Source organism: Astatotilapia calliptera, chromosome 15 (genome assembly GCF_964374335.1).
Source record: "Astatotilapia calliptera chromosome 15, fAstCal68.1, whole genome shotgun sequence".
In the NCBI taxonomy this organism is placed as follows: Eukaryota; Metazoa; Chordata; class Actinopteri; order Cichliformes; family Cichlidae; genus Astatotilapia; species Astatotilapia calliptera.
In genome coordinates, this window is record NC_137436.1 from 7,656,104 (window position 1) to 7,673,056 (window position 16,953).

Genomic DNA, 16,953 nt, shown 5'->3' on the forward strand with positions numbered 1-16,953 from the left:
AAAATTAACACGCTTCATTGCTGTTTTTTAAGTGACGCAATAAGCAGCAGCACTAACAGTGCTACTGAACTGTAAAAGGAATAGTGTCAACTCTTTTACTTTGAGACATTGTAGATCAACAGATGTAACTTGGCAATGCAGATTAAAAAATATCATAATTTTAGTTTTATTATAGGTGAAAAATAAATATTATTAATTATTGTGATTTTTAAATAATTAATAATAACATAGTAAAGCTAAATGACGATACAGCCGTTAACATTATATTGACATAAAGTCAAAACATTTCAAACAGAAAGTTCTTGGTATTTGAAATAAGGCCCCTTTCTTGTCTGCTATGTCTTTAAAAAAAATATCAAATTTATCAGAATTTGTTACAATGTACATCATGTTTCAAATGAGATGTTCAAAATGTGGACTTTTTGCATACTGTTTTAATCAGTATGTCCCTCTGAAAAAATGCTGCCCATGCATATATGCTATACCGTCTACCGTCTTAAATGTTTAATTGTAAAAGGCAATAAAAATGCTTTTTTTTTTTTTTCCTTTTAGACGTGTATCTTGAATATATATTTATAGTGCTATAGTACATTATATTGCTAACTAAGATGACAGCTTACTGCAACCCATAACACAAGTCAGTCATTGGCTTAGGTCAGGGGTGTCAAACATAAGGCCTGGGGTCCAGAATCAGTCTGGGAAAGACTCAAATTTGGCCCACAACTTGGCCAACTAATTTACCCACTGTTGTGAAAAGAGAGCAGCCAAAAGTAGCTTCATATTGACCCACATGTTTTGTAGGTAAATGTTACATCAGTCTGAAAATATTCTTCTCACACTCTCCCGATATATAACACTAACACACGCAACGATTTTTCCTGCGGTAGATTCTGTAATTCTCTAGCACCAAGGCCTGCTTATCCTCTCAGCGGGTGGTTTGCTGGCAACATCAATAACCTTATTAAATATTTAAGAACTCCTCCAGCCATGTTTATGTCCCAGTTCCCCTTCTCTTTCTGTGGATGAGAACGTATTAGCAATTGTATTGGATAGAATGAGGCTGTTGTCCACATGCTGTGCTATTTGCATTTGTTGAATGGGGGAACGTGTTCAGCCGAAAACACGTTTACACATATTTATATTTGTGTTTAAATATTGTAGAAAACATACGTGCTGTGGCTAATGTTGCTAACTACTGTATTCAAAAACGAGGCTGTACAGACAGGAAAAAAAAATCTATATAAATTATGAATGAACCCCCCCCCCAATACCCACCCACAATACAAAATTTTCTTTCCAGTCATTGTACCTGTTTGATTTCATAGTGATCTTTTTGCATTTGTTAAGTCACTTAACGCTGACCTTTGAGTCATTCAAGCATAAAAAGGCTCCTAACTAAAGGGATGAACCGTTGTTGTGTCTATACAAAGGACCAGTTTAAAACTGTAGCATTATCAAGAAAGCTCCTCACTGTGAGTGAAGACAAAGTAAACTGTGGCCAGGACGATTATGAAAATGTTCATAATATATAATTTAAATCACTCTCATCCAGCTGAATATGAACATTTTAAAGACTTTAACAAAGGCAAAGTAGGTAAAGCTAAAGCTGTCCAGAGCTCCAAGCCAACCATAATCCAGCAGCCTCAGTATGAGCAACATATCAAAGCAGGAAAGTTGTGGAGTTGAGTGAAAAAGAGAAAGACATTGATATGGTGTTGTTGTCTGACGTTATTAACATAATGGATGCACGTAACTGACATTTGTTTTATTATATACAGTAAATCTGTTGCACCTGCCTTTGTTTTGGTAGAGAAGAAAATTGATTGATGAATATCCTGACAGTTATAGTTCTTGGAAAGGAAATCAAAATCAGCAAATCAAAGTCACTCATTTTTAAAATGAGTGACTTTGATTTGAGTTGACTTGATTTTAATAAAATAACATAATGTAGTTACATCCAACAAATTATATAAAACCTATATAAAATCACTTGTAATATAATTTGTATGCACTAGACCTTTTAGGTAAAGTACTCTGTTAATGTACCTACTGATTAATGGTTAACCTGTTATAATTTGTTTTTTCTTCTCGTTTATTTGACCTTGTGTTTCCCAGCCCCTCAAGCTCGTCCCTGCCTCTCGGTCTTGTCCGCCTGGCAAACAAGCAGATCAACTGGCAGCTGGTGCTTGCAAGGTGCAACAAAAACACACACGCTCACTTACAGACATGCTCCGTCTCTGTAATCAATACCTGAATGTGAGCTACTTTGTTGCTGACACACACTAAGTCTTTCTCTCTCTCCCCTTGCCTATCCCCTCAGCCGATCATTTAATTGCACTCATTACAACAGACAAACCAAGTAGAAAGGCAGTTTTTAATTGACTATCGATTCCACCATCCGAGACAGTGAGAAGCGTGGTCAAAGATGCTGCAGATGTCCATTAGTTTGATGTGGCTGATTTCCGTCTGCCCCTATATCTTTTCTCTCTCATTTCATTTCCTCTGAAACTCTTTTTGCTACGCTTAATGCTCCCGATTATTACTGTTCCTTCTCTCTTTCAGCAGTCCAACCTGGACATTTATTCCCATCTTTATCATTCAACCCCCCCCCCCCCCCCCCCACCCCACCCCACACACACACACACACAATATCCCACACATAATCTTTTCACTCTTGAGGGTCTTCATCTAATTTTGATTTATATTATAGACAATACCATCTATTTATGTCTTTCTTTCTTTGCTCTTCTGCTTTTCTTCTGTTCTCTTTGATTTTTTTTTTTCAGTGATTCCTGACCCATTCTCTTGTTTTACTCCACAGCAATGGCAAACTGTTGGCAGTGGTTCAAGATCAGTGTGTGGAAATTAGGTAATTACTGAACTCTGTCTCTCTCTTTGAGGCTGTGTGTTTGTGTGTGTGTGAGTGATAGTCTTAATTAAGGGGGTGATTTATCACATCTCGCTTTAACAAAGAAGTCCAATGTCAGCTTGCATTTAAAAGATGAAAACTGTGTTTCGAGCATCAGTACAGAGTGTAATCCATCACAGGAAAATATTTGAATCAGTTTAGTGTACTTTCGTAGCACCCATCTGAAAAAATTCAAGCTAACAATGGAAACACCAATGCTTCCCTTTTCATTTGTGGGTGTATAAGGAAAGCGATCAAAACATACACACGCATGAATATCTGTGTGTTCTTTTTCAGTGCTTGTAATTATTTCCTGACATAAATCCAATTTCCCTGTGCGCAGAAAAAATGCACTCAGTCAGCAGTGTGCTTCACTGACATAATGTAGTGCTTTAAAATGAGCAAAATTTCAAAATGAAAATCTATAGCCGTGAACTAGATATATTAGGATGCCTTACTCTCTGGAGACTAATCGTACACTCATTGTAAAGCGTTTGCTCCACGTGACCCTTTGTGTAACTGGAAGGCGGTTTCATACATGGAGCAATATGAAAAAGCTGAATGTTTCTGTTTCTCAGTATGCTCAAATTTAAATGTAGTTGACCTTTTATGATCAAGAGCAGTCAGGTCTCTTCGCTTTTGCCTCTGCTTGATAGTGTGGGCTACTCTTTTGTCCTTTTTTCACACTGTTGTTGTTTAATCACAACGTTTTATAGCTGCGCTTCATGGCATGAATTGAGTTGTGTGAGTGGGTGTTAAGTCAGCTCAAGGCCTTATCCCCTGAGCTCCTTTAAGAGTCTGTCGAAACACTGCCTACCCCCACTTGTCTGCTTGATCTATTGAGCTACTTTAGTTGGCAGGCCGTCAGTGGCTGTTATAACCCAACTTATACCAGTTCGTATAAGAATTGTATCAATGTCTCACTGTGCAATACCACCTCTCCTTACTTTTTTTTTTTTCTGTGTGTGCACGTTTCCTCCTCAGGTCTGTGAGAGATGACTTTGGCTCACTCATTGGGAAGTGCCAGGGTAAGACCTTGTCCCTGTGTATTATCAGTCACATTCTTGTTCCTGGTAAATGACGATTAAATCGCCATAACTTACTTCACTAAGCACTCCATTTGTTTTATAAATGTGGGGGTTAATGTTGTAGAGTACAGTGTGTGTGCCCTTGTACTCCTTTATGTGGTATGTCAGATGCTTTGAGTTTATTTAAGAGATATCTGGTTTGTGTGTGTGTTTTCATATACCATGTAATGAACTACTCTAGTTACACGTATATGAATAGAAAAGATTGCAATTTTACTGTGTTAATGCCTTAAAGTCTAGAACCCAAAAATCCAACCTTTTGTTGCTTTATTGTTGTTTAATTTTGTATTTATTGTTCTGTTAGTCTGAGCGCAGGTGACTAACTCAGAAATAGAAAACATTTTTAAGGTCTCTGGTGGATAAACTATGCACCATCAACACTCTCCTATCTCTTCTTTTCTTAATTTTTTTATCTCTTGGTCATAATAAATGCCAGAAGGAAAGAATTGGTGAACATCTGCTTTGGTTCTTTTGTGGTTTATGAGCCCTTTTGGTGCTAGTTTTTAATAATGTAGGTTTATTTTGTGTTTTCAGCTTAATAATGGCATCCTTAATTTGCATCAACATCCCATTGGACCTCATGTTGAGAGTTGAACAGCTATGAAATACAAGTTTAATAAGTGAACGCATTTGCCTGAATCCGAGCAAAGCATAAAAAATCTTGAATCAACTCCAGACTTTTTATTTGCTTAATATTTCATAGCATAACAAGGGAACAGGCCTCACCTGGACATCAAACTGCTGGCTGTAATTCAGTTAATGCAATACTTTAGTAATCCTCCTTCAGTTAAAGCTGAAAGTCTGCACTTTGTTTGTGTTAAAATACACTCTAGTCTTGTAGAAAGGCAAAATTGCAAGAATTGTTATTGCACAAATACTCAGGATTCCGATTGTGTATTAGAAATGGTATACACATCACAAGCCTTGCAGCTGACTGACAACCTGTCCAGTCTGCCACCCCATGATAGCTGGGATATGCTCCAGCCTCCCAATGACCCTGAACATACTGTTGGTTTCACATTAAGTTACTGGACATATTAAATATCCTAGCTATACTGTTTTAGGATTAGGAATCCACCAAATAGCTACTGTGGCATCCACCTCTGATGTCAGTATGCCTCTGACAGCAGGCATTACACTAGTAGAATACAACCAGTGTAGCTAAATAATAAGCATTGTGTATTTACAGTGTTTTTATTTATTTAGAACTGTAGCATGTGTATACAAAACCTCATAAAATCAAATTGATGTTAAAAGCAATAACTGTAAACGCTGTAGGTATTAAAGCTGATTTACATCCCCTGAATAATTAGAAGAAATTATGTATTTGGATCAGCAGTCCTTAATTTGGAGACTTGTTTCTACAAATGATCCCACACAATCCTTCAGGGCATATTGTCAGATTTTCTAGATGCATAAATTAGAGTACTGTGATGACGTTGAACGGTGTCGATTCACTGGCGTCTGTGGATCACTGCAGAGTAAACCGCTGTTATGAATCTGCTGTGAATGAAAGCTGGGAAACAAAGGAATCGGAGCTGCTTCGTGTGGCATCTTTCCATCTGCAGCTATCAAAAGTCCACTCTGTGATTGAGGTTGACTCTTAAGCTGTAGTTCTAAATTCACTGTATGTAAATTGAACATTATGTTATGCACAATATTTGTTGTGCTTCTTAACGTCTGCTCTGAGCTTGGAGTGTGTGTGAGACTGTGTGAAAGACACGTGAACAGCATCCGGGATAATCACCTCGGTGTCTACATGATCGCTCATTAAACGCAGCCTTGTTGTGACAGATAAAAACAGTTATTCTTAATTAGACGATGAAATTGTGTGCTGTGTTAGTTTTATTGCCGTATCTGAACATAGGTAAGCCCCAACTTTCTGTGAGCTCAGACGTTTAAAACATATAATGCTGAAGTGTCTTCTAATGCAGTTGGACAGATTTAGATGTTTTATATTTATGGTTTGTTTATTTTTTGTTGTTTTTGTTTATTTAAGCCTACAGTGGTTATGTAACAAATCCAGATATAATCCACCCCCCAGCACTAATGGACCACTTGGTTCATAAATTACCTTACTCAACACCGTTTCCTACATAAGTGTAATAATTTTGATGTGATAAGCTACTGAATAATACTACATTTTAAGGCGCTATATCTAAGCATTTTACTCTGAAAGTTCAGCCATCCCTGGCCCAGACTCATGATCTACTTCTCCTATTTTGGACAGGGCACTATATAGTCTCCCTGTGAAGAGAGTGCACTTTAAGACTGTGAAATCGAACTTGGTTTATAAAATGCTTACATATATAAGACCTGTAGGTCCACTCAGCGAACACTTCAACAGGTCCACCTTGCTAGTACCCGCTTTTTGCCTTCAGAACTGCCTCAGCTCTTTGTTGCATTCAGCCTCAGTTTTCTGTCTGTAGCTGAAAGGAGTGGCTGCTGTAGCCCATCTGCTTGCAGTTCAATTTCATACATAAAAGATGGATTTAGTCTACATTTGCTGCAATGCTGGCATGTTTCCCCTGGGAACCCACTGCTGTTCCCACTGCTCATGCTGATCACAAACCTTTCAGTGCCTGTTGCAACTGCAGTAGAATTGAGCTCAAGCCAATCAAACACCCTCGTCTTAAACCAGGTTCTCTTTCTGACAGAAGCTGTCAGGAGGGGGTAAATCCAGGCAGGTCTGTTAGAATAACAGGCAATATAATGGGATGGTTACTATGGCTTCTAAAAGTGTCTGAACAATAAATTGACAATACTGGCGTCAATTCAAATATGAGAAGTGTCGCTGCCAGATTCCCTTTGCCGTCCTTTATGTTTCTGATATTTCTAGGCATTACAAACAAGAAGGCATTGGTCATGAGTGTATACACTCTTCTTTCACTTTGTTAGGTACAGCTTGCTGGTAATTGGTTGGACCCCCTTTTTCCTTCAGAACAACAAGGTGCATGAAAACATTCCTCAGAGACTTTAGTCCATATTGACATGATAGCAATCACACAGTTGCTGCAGATTGGTGGGCTGCACATACCTGTTGTGTTCATCCCAAAGGAGCTCTATTGGGATGAGCTCTGGTGACTGTGGAGGGCATTTGAGCTTTGTGACAACAGACATCAGAAGTAGTAGAGTGTGGTCATAAAGGGATGGTCAGGAATAATGCTTGGCTATGCTGCAGCATTTAAATGACGGGGGACCAAAGTGTGCCAAGAATCACCACCACCAGCCTGAACAGTTGACATAAAGTGAGATAGATCCATGCTTTCACGTTGTTTACGTCAATTTCTGACCCTACCATTCCAATGTGGATGTATGCAGGAAAATTCAAGTAGATAAGCAATTTGTGAAATACTAAGACCAGCCAATCTGGCACCAACAACTAAGCCACATTCAGAGTCACTTAAATCGCCTTTCCTCCCCATTCTGATGTTTGGTTTAAACTTCAGCAGGTCTCTTTACCATGTTAACGTTCCTCAATGCATTAATTTGCAACTAGGGCTGTTCGATGTAACGATATATATCGGATGACGATATAAAAACGTCTATCGTTTCATTTTATGCTATCGTTTGTTTCGTGGTGTCGCAAAATAAACTGTTTACGGCAATATTTTTTCATCGTTTTGATGGTCACCGTAGTGGCTATATTCATTTCTTAAAGTTCTCTCTTTCTCTTATATTTAATATAACCACACTACTGACGGACAAGCGCCTGTTTTTATGCGTTTTGGTTGGCAACAACGACGGTAACAGCATCGCGTGTCCGCTTGTTTATGTTCCACATAAACCTTTCACAATAAAGCTCAAGTTCCTGTTGAGACTTTTCAAAATAAACTGAATCACGTGAAAGAGCAGATTATTTACGGATGAGAAGTAAAAAAAGAGCCGACAGGTGCTAAAAAATAAACCTTAGACTCAAACTTAAAACAAGCTTTTCCCCGCAGCACGCTGTGTAATAAATACTCACAAAGAAAACGGTGGCCGTTACAACTTATGTCTAAAAATGTGTCGTTTCATGCATCAGTTAAAACACTCGACTCCAGGTACACGACGCGCAGTCGAATTTACAGAATTTACAGAAAATGTTACATTTTTGTGATTTATATCGTTATCGAGACGATAGAATTCTTATATCGGGATATGAGATTTTGGTCATATCGCACAGCCCTAGTTGCTACCATGTGATTTATGGTTTATGAGATATTTACATTAACAAGCAGTTCAACAGGTATACCTAACAAAATGGCCAGTGATTTATTTATTTATTTGGACCTATAGCTGTGTTTAAAATGGCAAACAAATCACAACATGTTTTGAATTCCAGTTTTGTGCCCATATTTTTTTTTCCATTAGTTTTTCATGTTTTATTTTTGTTTTTGTCATCTCTGCCGCACCTTCTCAGTCTGCATTGTGTCTATATTTGTTCTGTTCCGGCTAGTTGTCATTGTGGGCCGTTAATGGTTCAAAGTGTGGATAACAGTAGCCCCTGGGCCTGTGTAAACCTTAGCCTCCCTACTCTTTTTTTCAATTCATTTCATCGCTTTTTTCCCTCCATTTTTCTTTTACTTCATTTCATTTCACAGAGATTTGTCCTAATGGATTTCACTGTGATCCTGCCTTTAATGGCATTTGCGTTTAATGGATAAGTGTGTGTGTGTGTGGTGTGTGTGCTTTACCGCCTTTTCTTTTTCTTGTGCAGTCGTTTTTGTGTGTTCGTTTCAATGCGTCTACACCTGTGTATCACTCTGCCAGTCCAGTCCCCAACCCCCTCTTCAACTCGTCCTCATTGCCTGCTTCTGTTACAGCGGAGTTGTCTCTCACCTGCATGCGTAATTCATAAGAGTTGAGTTCTGATAAATGCATCTGCAAGGCCTTAGATGGAAGGCTTCTGTTGGGTCATTGGGTGCAATTCTCCTCAACTTCAGCATCTGCCATCACTAGAAAAATAGACAGTAGCATCCAATTTTCCAGCTCCCCAAAAAAGCCATCTATGTGGAAATGGAGCCCTCTCAACTGCAGAACCAACATACTGTATACAATTCATAATGGGAGACAAGATGGCAAGAGAGGCAGTGTGAGAGGGAAATAAAAAAAATAAAAAAAAAGAAAGAAAGAAAAAAGATTGAAATATAGAGCCTAAAAGAAAACTAGAAAAGAGTAGCGGAGGCACTTGGTACTTATGGTTTTCATAACGGCTACATGTTCTTGTCTGCTCCTAAGCTGAGTGTCTCAAAGGTGTGTTAAATCGCGCACTTCCTTCCTAAGGTACGCTCTGATACTTAGGCCTTCAAATCTGGGGAGCTATTGTGTCTCTCAGTGTGTCGGATTCATTGTTTCCCCCCTCTCTTTTTCGCTCAGCGCCCCCCTTTCTCTCATTTTCTCTCTCTCTCTTTGTCTGTCTCGCCTCCCACTTCTTCCCTTTGTTCTTCATTTAAAATTCTAGTCATACAATATCCAACGCCTCCATTAGTTTGCAGTATTGCCCACCAGGGGTTGCAGCAGCACTCTGCAGCCAAGAAATTCAGTACAGGAAAACGCCAATAGCGCTGTTATGTGATATCAACAAAAACATAACTTCCTTTTTAGAAATTTATTGCTTAGACACAGCACCCGTGGTATCATATTATGTTTCACACTGTTCTCCAACTGCAAAAATCTGAGACTGCGCTAAAACTTGCATCTAGTTTAATGCCTGAATGATTATTCTGCTGAGTTTGTGCTCATGTTTGCACAAGTCTTCGCCCATTTACCCCCCAACCGCTCCATACTGTTTAATGTGGCGATCAGGTATTCAAAACCGGCTCAGGATCAGAGGCCTGTCAGACTGCCCAGGCTCTTCTATCAGAGGGAAGGATGACAGCGAAGCCTTGAGAAAATGCCAGCAGGCACGGATGTGCTTCATCACAGCGATATGGTTACACTCACAGCACAGCTGAGCCAGCAGATTGCTAAAGCGTAGTCTATACTTCAATAAAAGTTCAATTTATGGTCTCCGTTCTCCTCCCCACCTTTCTCTCTGGCTCTACCTTTATCCTCATCTCCCAATACGTGTGTGTGTGTGTGTGTGTGTGTGTGTGTGTGTGTGTTTGTGTGAAAGTCTGTGTGCATGTCTTTGATAGACAATTACTGAGGTTTTACGTTTGAGTAACCTTCCAAGATGATCTGGATCGGACCTTGCACACATTGTGTTGATGTGTCGCATTAGCCTTATCTGACTCCTCTCATCCATATTCATCATCAGCACACGTCGGATCACAAGGGATTATTCGCAGAGTTTTTCATCTGACTTAATTTGTAATCTTTGGTTCCTTGAACGTCTTTTCGTTCTTCCTTTCTGTTTTACGTTCTGTTTCATCACCTGCTACAGTGCCGAAGGACCCAAATCCCCAGTGGCGAAGGGTGGCGTGGAGCTATGACTGCACTCTGCTGGCCTACACTGACAGCACCGGCACCGTGCGCCTTTTCGACCTCATGGGCAGCGAACTCTTCGTCATTCCGCCGGTAACAGTTCTTCTAAGAAAAGAAAAAAAAAAAAAGTCAATGTTTCAAGCTGTGTGTGTGAGTCAAAGTGAAAACCAGCACCTTCCTGTTCTTAGTTTGATCCCCCTCTTAGCTCAGGATCCATCAGCACAACCGTGCAAGTATCATAGTCAGAGTTATTCCATGATTCCCATCTCCATAGTTTCTTCTATTTTCTCAGATGATTGCTTCGGCTACAGTATGTTATATCTTAACTGAATGCATTTGTGGTATGATATATGGAGGAAAGCATCAGTTTTGAGTTCTGGAAAATAGTTTCTTATTCTGCCAAATTGATAGAACGCTACGGGAGATTCGGTGCTACTTCTGGCTGCAGGAGGATTCAGGCCCGTAATCTTACCTCCAGAGATGGGCTGAGCTGTGCCGTTTCAGTGCAGCACACATTTTGCTGGGCACTTTGAGCTGTCTGTCACTTTTGAAGAAAATGTCTCCTTGTCAGACACACTCTGTGCTCTCTTTGCCCGTCACTTCTGCTTTCTAATTCACTTTCTGTTTCTTCTTCTCCATTGTGTCCCATTTCTCCGCCCCCCATCTTCATCACCTTCCCTCTTTAATTTTTCATGCTAGCTTCTCTCTGTCTCCCCCAGAACCTCCTGTATTGCTCTCCTCTGTCATCCTTGCATGTGTCTCTCTTAGTACCTCTCCCTGCACTTTCAAGTCCATGTGCTATTCCTCCCTCAGTTTAATGCCCTCTGTGTGCTGCATATTATCATTCTTCTGTTTCTGTCCATCGTTCCTTTCAATTTTTCTATCCGCCCTGTCAGAGATGGCGAGCGCAGACGCCCGTCTTCTCCCTAGCCACGCACTCATCTTTCAAAGCCTGTGATCCTCATTCCTTTAGTGCATCTCTGCTTTGTGCTTGCACACTTGCATCAGAACCCCCCCCCCCCCCCCCCCCCCCATCCCCCTCTTCTGTACTTTGTACTGTTCCCCTTGTTTGTCACTGTTAAGTTCACACAGTGGCGACTTAATGCTATTTCTGGAAGGGTTGATAAAAAGTCAATTTGACAGAAAGTGTACGCGTGTATGAAAAAATGACAGTTTCTTCCCTTTTTCCCCCACGACACTCAGCTTTTGTCTGTCTTCTGCTTCTGTTGTTTTTCATTCCCTGTTTCATTACTTTCTTTTTTAATCTTTTGCCTGTTTTTTTTTCCTTTGGCAAATGCAGCTTGTGTGATGTAACTTTAGTTGTTTTTAAAAAAATAAAAATAAACAAGTAAAAAAAAAAAAAAATTTGTGAGGGCACAAAAATCAATACTAACAATTAAGCAAATTTTACATATTTTGATGTCTTTTGATACCATGTCAGTGATTCTTCTTTGTTTTCTTGCTTTTTAAATCCAGGTGGCGAGCTTCCCCGGGGATTTCAGTTGTGCAGTGGCAGGCCTGATCTTCCTGGAGTATACAGCTAGTGCTCAGTGGTCAGCCGAGCTCCTCGTGATCACATATGGTGGCAACCTCAAAAGCTATCTAGTCAGGTGAGACACAAAAATGCTGGATTGAAACTTCCTTTTTCCATTAGGCTGGGTCACACTTTGATTTTATGACTTGCACAACACCTTTGACCCATTAGAAGGCCTTTCATTACTTACCCTTCACATTACACTTCACCTGCTCTCACCACTTAAATTTCAATTACCACTTTTTATGTACTCCTCTCTTTGTCTGACTTTTTAATTCCTCTCACTGTCTGTGTTTCATTCCTATGTATCACTGAGGAGTAAGTCATGACAATAACTGTATTTTGTTACAAAAAAAGGAATATTACTGAATGTGTAATATGGAGTATGTAGTGGACTAAGGGCTTAAGTGGCAATTTCTTCCTCTACATTTTTGCTCCCAACCTCTCTGTGTGTTTGTGTCACTGTAATTTAGCATTAGGCCAGGTCACCGTTTCAGAGTGATGATGATGCTTATTAACCATATGTGCAATATGTCAGTTAGAGAGTCTGTTGTTGAACAGTCACAACACAATAAACCTGCATAAATGAGCCTTTTCTTCACTGCGCTGCCACAGCTTTACACTTTAGAACCACACAGTGTGCTGAATGATAATTGCAAATTGATGTGATCAAGATCATTCACAGCAAACAGATAATTGTCAGTTATCATTAACACCTCCCAATTAGAGATGTTGGTGCATTTCCAGTTTCAAGTGCCTGCTTATTGTTTATTGCTATCTAATTTCATTGCATTTTTTCAAGCTAACAACTCTCTTAGATGAGGAGACCTTTTCTGCTTTGTTACTATATGATCTAAATGCATGCATTCTAGCATTTATTCATTCTTATCACTTTTTTTGTTTAAAGCTTTTTGTGGTGTGTCTTAATACTATACTATACTTGAACGTTTTAATACCATTTCCCTTTTCTTGCCACTCCTCATGCAAATGGGAATTTTGAATACTTGATTAATGACATTCTAATAGCTATGTGCTTTCCTAATAGCTGTGCAAGCCTTCCTTTTAACATTATCACTGTTGCATTATTTCAGGGTCCGCCCCCCCCCCCCCCGATCTTGTTTGTTATTTTGCTGGCTCTCCAAGGCATAGGGTGAAAGTTTTAATGTGTGTTGAATCTTGATAAGACGGCTTTGAGCGTGCATAGTGGCGTTTGCTAATAAGACGAGGGGAAAGCTGATTTATTTTTCTATTAGAGGCGGATAAATGGTGTTGGATGCTTTTGAAACATCCAAACTGTTAGTCTGTGTGTGTGTGTGTGTGTGTGTGTATGAGAGAGAGAGCTAGAGAAGGAGAGAAGGGAGGTAATTAAGATGTGGGAGACATTTGCACCAGATTTCCTCTGAAAGTGTTTTTAAGCTTATACTCACTCTTCCTCTTCATATGACTGCATTCCAATATTGTCGCTCAAACAGTTTAAATTAGAATTTCAGAATTATAGCTGAGGTTTGACAATAAGTCACCTCTCTCACCCTCTTACACTGTGCCAGCATTTCTTTTCTGCGTGTGTGTGTGATTGGTTCAAGTATTACTGATGTTGTGGGGACCTTATTTGTTTTCATCATCACAATATAGGGATGTGTCTTCCTTATGGGGACAACATTAAAAACCAAGTCCCTTATTAAATAGTGAAATCATCAAATTTTCAGATGCAGACATGGGTTTATGTTAGGTTTAGGTTTATGCAAGTTGTGCTTTTTTGCATACATGTATATCTTCACATGCATGCTTTACTGTGGTACGAAGACGTGCATATGTAGAGGAAGCCAAAGTCTAGGAATTGTGCACATCCCTCGGCTATTTCCCTCGTTCTCCCTTTCTTTCCCTTCCTACCTTTCATAGTCTCTTTCTCTCCATACAATGTACACTGAGAGGAAACATTTCCCCAGCGAGATATCTAAACACAAATTACACGTCATCCCCTCTAGCACCAATCTAATTTAGATTGCCCACTTAAATTTGATTATTTATTTTGCCATGTCTCATTTTAATTGCAGCTGGGAGAGAAATTGCTCTGTCATCTTCCTCAAAACAGCTTTGTCGCATCATTAACACTTTCCACATGAACACTGGTGTTTTGATTGTTTATGTGCCAGAGTTCAATTATAGGCAACTTGCTATTTTAATATCATCTCTGTCGCTCTGTGTCACCCTCTCTGTTTCAGCATGGGAACCAATCAGAACTTTCAGGAGAACCACAGCTTCAGTTTTTCCTCCCATTACTCCCACGGGATCACCTCAGCTATTTACCACCCTGGCCACCGGTATGTTAAATGCTGCCAACACCCCGTCAGCCCAGATATCCTGTTGAATAAAGTTGAAATAATAAGTATTTTGATAAAGAAAAAAGAAAAGCTTTGAGCTTTTAATTTATCATTGGCACCCTAATTATTGCCCATAGCCTCGACTTGACACCCTTAGACATTTTATTCTTCTTGTGGCCTCTGCCATTCAAGCCCACTTCCATTAGAGCCGCGTTTCATCAAGAGTGTTTTTCATAGCTTTATATTCAGACATCTACAGACATCCTCATAAATCCCTTGAATCAATTTTTATGTTGAAACCCACTGCCGACCATGCGATGCAGAATGATTTCAAAGCCTTTCATCATTTGATATCTTGGGCCGTCGTCAATATGCTCCTAAATATGTATTATATTGATCAGTGAGCTGGATGTGTTTACTGCATTAAACAAACCTTTATTTTGCTAAAGGTTGCTTTGCAGAAAGATATATGATAGAATGTATAAAATAGATTATCACTTGGGAAGTCCAATAAATAAAACATTCTTGTACAGAAACACACATTCATATATGTATATTCTGCACAGGCAGAATATGTTACTCTATGGCAGCGGTCCCCAACCCCCGGGCCTCAGAGCGGTACCGGTCCGTGAGTCGTTTGGTACCGGGCCGCGAGAGTTGAGGCTCAGGTGTGAAATGTATGGTTTTCAGAGTTTTTATCGGTTTTCAGCGTTATTTTGTTATCGTTTTTATCGTTAACTCTGTTTTCCTGGGTCTTTTCACGTGTGTTATGAATAATTCTTCTTTTATTTCGGTACCGGTACTAGTTTATTTTGTTGTATTTATCCGCGACACCTTAAAGGCCAGTCCATGAAAATATTGTCGGGCATAAACTGGTCCGTGGCGCAAAAATGGTTGGAGACCGCTGCTCTATGGAATAGGTCCAAGGGGTTGCTCAGGGATAAATTAACCAATTACTTTAATGTAGTACCTGCAGGAATTTCCTGTGGCAGCCGAGCAAATGTGGCCTTTTACACGGCTAGAATTAAAAAAAGTCTGGCTTATATCCGTGACCTTACTGTTCTCACAATGGCACCCATTCTGCACAAACCAGATTTAGTTTGGCAGCTTAATGGATTTTGGCAGCTACTGTCTAGTGTTTTGCCAATTGATAGATGCGATAAAACTTTAATAATTCCCATGCGGGAACTGGGTTAGCATCAGAGAGAATTTGATAGATAAGGAAGGGAAGAAGGAGAAAAAGGTGATAAACTGGGTAAAAGAGAAAATATTTCAAAAACTGAGTGTAATTATGAAAATGGTGCATAATTTATTTTGTAATGCATGCACACCTTTGAGTGAGTAGTATCAGAGAATGTGCATCAGAGGGACAAGAGTCTGGCTGAATCCTTTTTCATGAAACAAGAAATCAGAGTATAGAAGGAAATCATATTGGAGGTTTTGCACACTCTGTCCTGTCCTCAGCTGAACTATGGACACGCACACACATGCATGCATATACTGATAAGCACTCACTGACGCATCACCCTCCCTACCCCGGATCCAACGCCACCTCCAACGCTTACCTCCCCTCTGATGTGGACATCGGGTCAGCTGGAGGCGCAGTCGAAAGATTGCAGCGGTCCCAGATCAGATGTACACACTGGAACACTTTCCCATGTTGCTTGTCTGTGTTTATTGTGCTATGGTGTGTTGATATCTGTGCATTCCTGTATTATCCTTTTGTGTTACACATTTCGATGTTTTTTTTCCTCGCTACCTAGCCTGACCTGTCTCCCCAATGTGATGTTTGTGTATTGTATGTACGGTCGGCAAGGTCTGTCATCTCGGTTGTGGGCAAAAGACCTGCAACTGACAAATAAAGGCTATCTCATCTCATCTCTCATCTGCCAGTTTGCAAACTCATCTGTGAGATCTCAGCTCCAGCAAAACAGTCTATTTCTGTGCACCAGGGGGCAGTGTTGAGCTGAACAGCAGTCCACCATTCACGCCTATCTCTGAGTTCCTGATCAGTATTGTATCGGGCTCTTCTCACTGCAAAGAGAGAGCCTCTATCACTGTGGTGCTGCTTGTCTTAACTACTGACCCACTGATTCCAGTCGGACTTTTATCCGATAAATAAAACTGATATCCCCCGGTTTGCTAAATGGTGCTTTTATACTGTGAATTTTCACTGATCCCTTGGCTTTGACCCAGGCTGAGGATAGCTTCACAGTGACAATTTTAACTTTAAATCCTTGATATGCAGTTTAATTTGAACTTTTGGGGCACAGTCGCGAAGGTGGTATCCACAAATGTGTGTGTTCCTGTTTTTCAGATTGCTGCTTGTAGGCGGCTGTGAATCAGGCGATGACAGTGCATCCAAGGCCTCTTGCTGTGGCATCACAGCCTGGAGGGCTCTTTCTGGCTCACCACACTACAAGCAGGTCACCAGCTATGAGGACGATGTCAGCATGGCAAGAAGTCACACATGCACACACGTGTTTATGCAAAAAAATAGATATATTTATGCAGTATGTAACACATTACATATTCTGTTTGTGTTAGAATCAGAAAAGAGGTTTCTTCAGGATTCCCAGTTTTAGACTCTTTTCCAGACAAGGAGACGAAAAGGTAGGGCTGCCCTCCTCTGTGTGCCTGATGGAGAATTAAGCTCAAGTTGTGGAAGCTGGTGAATATTCTCTTTAACATGAT

General features: G+C 40.1%; 1 protein-coding gene across 2 annotated transcripts in view; it reads left to right on the forward strand.

The window, feature by feature from the left end:
• nbas (NBAS subunit of NRZ tethering complex) overlaps positions 1-16,953 on the forward strand; it is a 179,142-nt gene that overhangs the window by 2,252 nt on the left and 159,937 nt on the right. For both annotated transcript variants that reach the window (XM_026142564.2, XM_026142563.2), the window contains exons 4-11: positions 2,116-2,193; positions 2,822-2,869; positions 3,893-3,936; positions 10,364-10,497; positions 11,881-12,014; positions 14,161-14,259; positions 16,577-16,715; positions 16,807-16,872. In XM_026142564.2, coding sequence (XP_025998349.2) covers positions 2,116-2,193; positions 2,822-2,869; positions 3,893-3,936; positions 10,364-10,497; positions 11,881-12,014; positions 14,161-14,259; positions 16,577-16,715; positions 16,807-16,872 — 742 coding nt within the window. The remainder of the gene's footprint in view (positions 1-2,115; positions 2,194-2,821; positions 2,870-3,892; positions 3,937-10,363; positions 10,498-11,880; positions 12,015-14,160; positions 14,260-16,576; positions 16,716-16,806; positions 16,873-16,953) is intronic.